Source organism: Pundamilia nyererei, unplaced genomic scaffold (genome assembly GCF_000239375.1).
Source record: "Pundamilia nyererei isolate P.nyererei 1_Seehausen unplaced genomic scaffold, PunNye1.0 scaffold00421, whole genome shotgun sequence".
Classification (NCBI taxonomy): domain Eukaryota; kingdom Metazoa; phylum Chordata; class Actinopteri; order Cichliformes; family Cichlidae; genus Pundamilia; species Pundamilia nyererei.
This window is the reverse complement of record NW_005187822.1, coordinates 62,896-65,229: the sequence shown is the minus strand read 5'-3', so window position 1 is coordinate 65,229 and position 2,334 is coordinate 62,896. Positions and strand designations below refer to the sequence as shown.

Here is a 2,334-nt window from a genome sequence, read left to right as displayed (position 1 = left end):
ATGTTTGGGTCTGTCAGACTGGAAATGAGCTGCTATATTAATAAAGTTTAGGCTGTTTGAAGGCAAAGAAAAACTGTCTTAAAATCCAACTGTGTGAGAGAACAGACTGATCAATATCACAGCTTTATGATTAGGACACTGAAGAACTTGATGGCTTATATTTGATGATTTCATTAAATTAATGAAATTTCATTAAATTATCAGCTGAATTTTATCATCTGAGACTCTCAACTATAAGATTATTCAATGAAGGATCCAAACTGTCACAGAAACAAGTAAAAGTGAACAAAGACAAACGAACATGAAAATGATTAAAATCAGTTTGTATGCAGTTATATTTGATTTCATACTGACTTGTAGTATTAACGCGCTGATGTGTAATGACGCTGTTTAAACAGCAGGCGGCACTGTGTAACACATGACGTAATCCTTTGGCATCAGGTGACTTACCCGGAAGAGAGAGACGAGACTTCACGGGAACAACAGCGATCAAAACACGATCCTGCAGCTGGATTTTAATTTGAAATATCAGCGCGAAGGAAGGTAAGAAAACATGAGCTAACAGGCAGAGAGGAAGATGGAGGCCGGCAGGAAGCAGCTCAGTGTGTCATCTACTGGGAAGCCGTGCGAGCATCTGTGGCAGCAGGAAAGAGGGCCAAAGACACACAGCTATTAGCAGGCGTTAAATCAGATAAAAAATGAATGGAGTCTGGTACAAAGCTCACAGCGCTAAGTTGAAATAAATCAGAACAAAGACGCAGAGCTACATGCTAGCACAGTTTGGATTAGAGAAAAATGAATAGTCTGGTGCAGAAACCACAGCTCTCTGTTAAAGTAAATTAGTGCACGGAGCTACATGTTGGCATACTTTGAATTGGATCGGGGGTGGGGGAACTCCAGTCCTCGAGGGCCGGTGTCCTTCAGGTTTTATGTGTCATTGATCCAAGAGAGCTGATTTAAATGGCTAAACTACCTCCTCTTTATTTCTTGAAGTTCTCCAGAGTCGTGGTAATGAACTAATCATTTATTTCAGGTGTGTTGACCCAGGGTAATATCTAAAACCTAAATGACACTGGCTCTTGAGGCTGGAGTTCTCCACACCTGGATTAGATGAAAAGTGAATTGACTAAGGTGGGAACCGTGGCTCAGGGGGTTGGGAAGCATATCTGTAACCGGAAGGTTGCCGGTTCGTTTCCCGGGCTCTCTGTCCTGGTCGTTGTGTCCTTGGGCAAGACACTTTACCCTACCGCCTACTGGTGTTGGCCAGAGGGGCCGATGGCGCGATATGGCAGCCTGGCTTCTGTCAGTCTGCCCCAGGGCAGCTGTGGCTACAACCGTAGCTTGCCTCCACCAGTGTGTGAATGCGAGAGTGAATGAATAGTGGCATTGTGTGCCTTTGGGTGCCTTGAAAAGCGCTATATAAATCCAATCCATTATTATTATTATTATTATTATTATTATTAACTGAACATTAAAACCTGCAGTCTCCAGTGACAAACTGTTTCTTAGATTTAAATCAGATGGAATTGAAATTGACAGGGGCAGAGATTGTTTATCTCAGCACTGATGGAGTAGTTATTTCATTGATCCTAACATTGATTGTTGATTTGCTCTTTTGGATGATGTAATGACCTCTGACCTGTTACTGGATATAAGAGCACTGATGAATGTTGATCTTGTTTTGATTTTTAATCTGTTTCTTCCGCAGTATGGAGGATGATGAACTTCCGTCAGAGGATGGGATGGGTGGGTGTGGCTTTCTACTTGCTGCTCAGCGTCATGGCGGCGTACTACATCTTTGAGGTCCACAGCTTTAGTTTGGAACGTGTGCAGAGAGCAGGTACCAGCCCATCGGCTCCACCTCCTGCTATCACTGTCCATGGATCACTACTTCCTGTGTGGATGTGGGCATTGATCTTCCTGCTGCCATACTTGCAGCTCTTTCTCTTCTTGTTCTCGTGCACAAGGGCGGACCCCCGCGCTGTTGGATACTGTGTGCTTCCTGTCTGTATCGCCCTTCTGTACAGCCGCCGCCATGCCGCCAAATTGGCCAATCACAGGGCAGCAGGATCGCTCATCGACACGTAGGGGACGACCAATCAGAGAGCCTCCCACGTGATGAGGGGTGGGATGACAGCAGGACTAGTTTGTGATGTCATTTCCTGTGTGCCTTTTAAACACTCCTACAAGTTTTGCCCTGATTGCGGCCTGACAGGAAGTTCTGCCGCTCTCAGTACAGACTCACAGCACCCTGTGAAAAAGCCCCTCCCACCAGTGGCAACCAGTCTTTTTCCCCTCTGTTTTTTTTTTTTGTTTTTTTTTTTTTACTGTTGT

General features: G+C 44.7%; 1 protein-coding gene across 1 annotated transcript; it reads left to right on the top strand.

Annotated features, from left to right (window-relative positions):
* The first annotated feature begins 359 nt into the window (after positions 1 to 359).
* tmem251 (transmembrane protein 251) lies at positions 360 to 2,099 on the top strand. Its single transcript, XM_005753318.2, has 2 exons — positions 360 to 543; positions 1,709 to 2,099. Exon 2 carries the CDS (start codon positions 1,717 to 1,719, stop codon positions 2,086 to 2,088), a length of 372 nt encoding a protein of 123 aa, XP_005753375.1. The 5' UTR covers positions 360 to 543; positions 1,709 to 1,716; the 3' UTR covers positions 2,089 to 2,099.
* Positions 2,100 to 2,334: the final 235 nt, after the last annotated feature.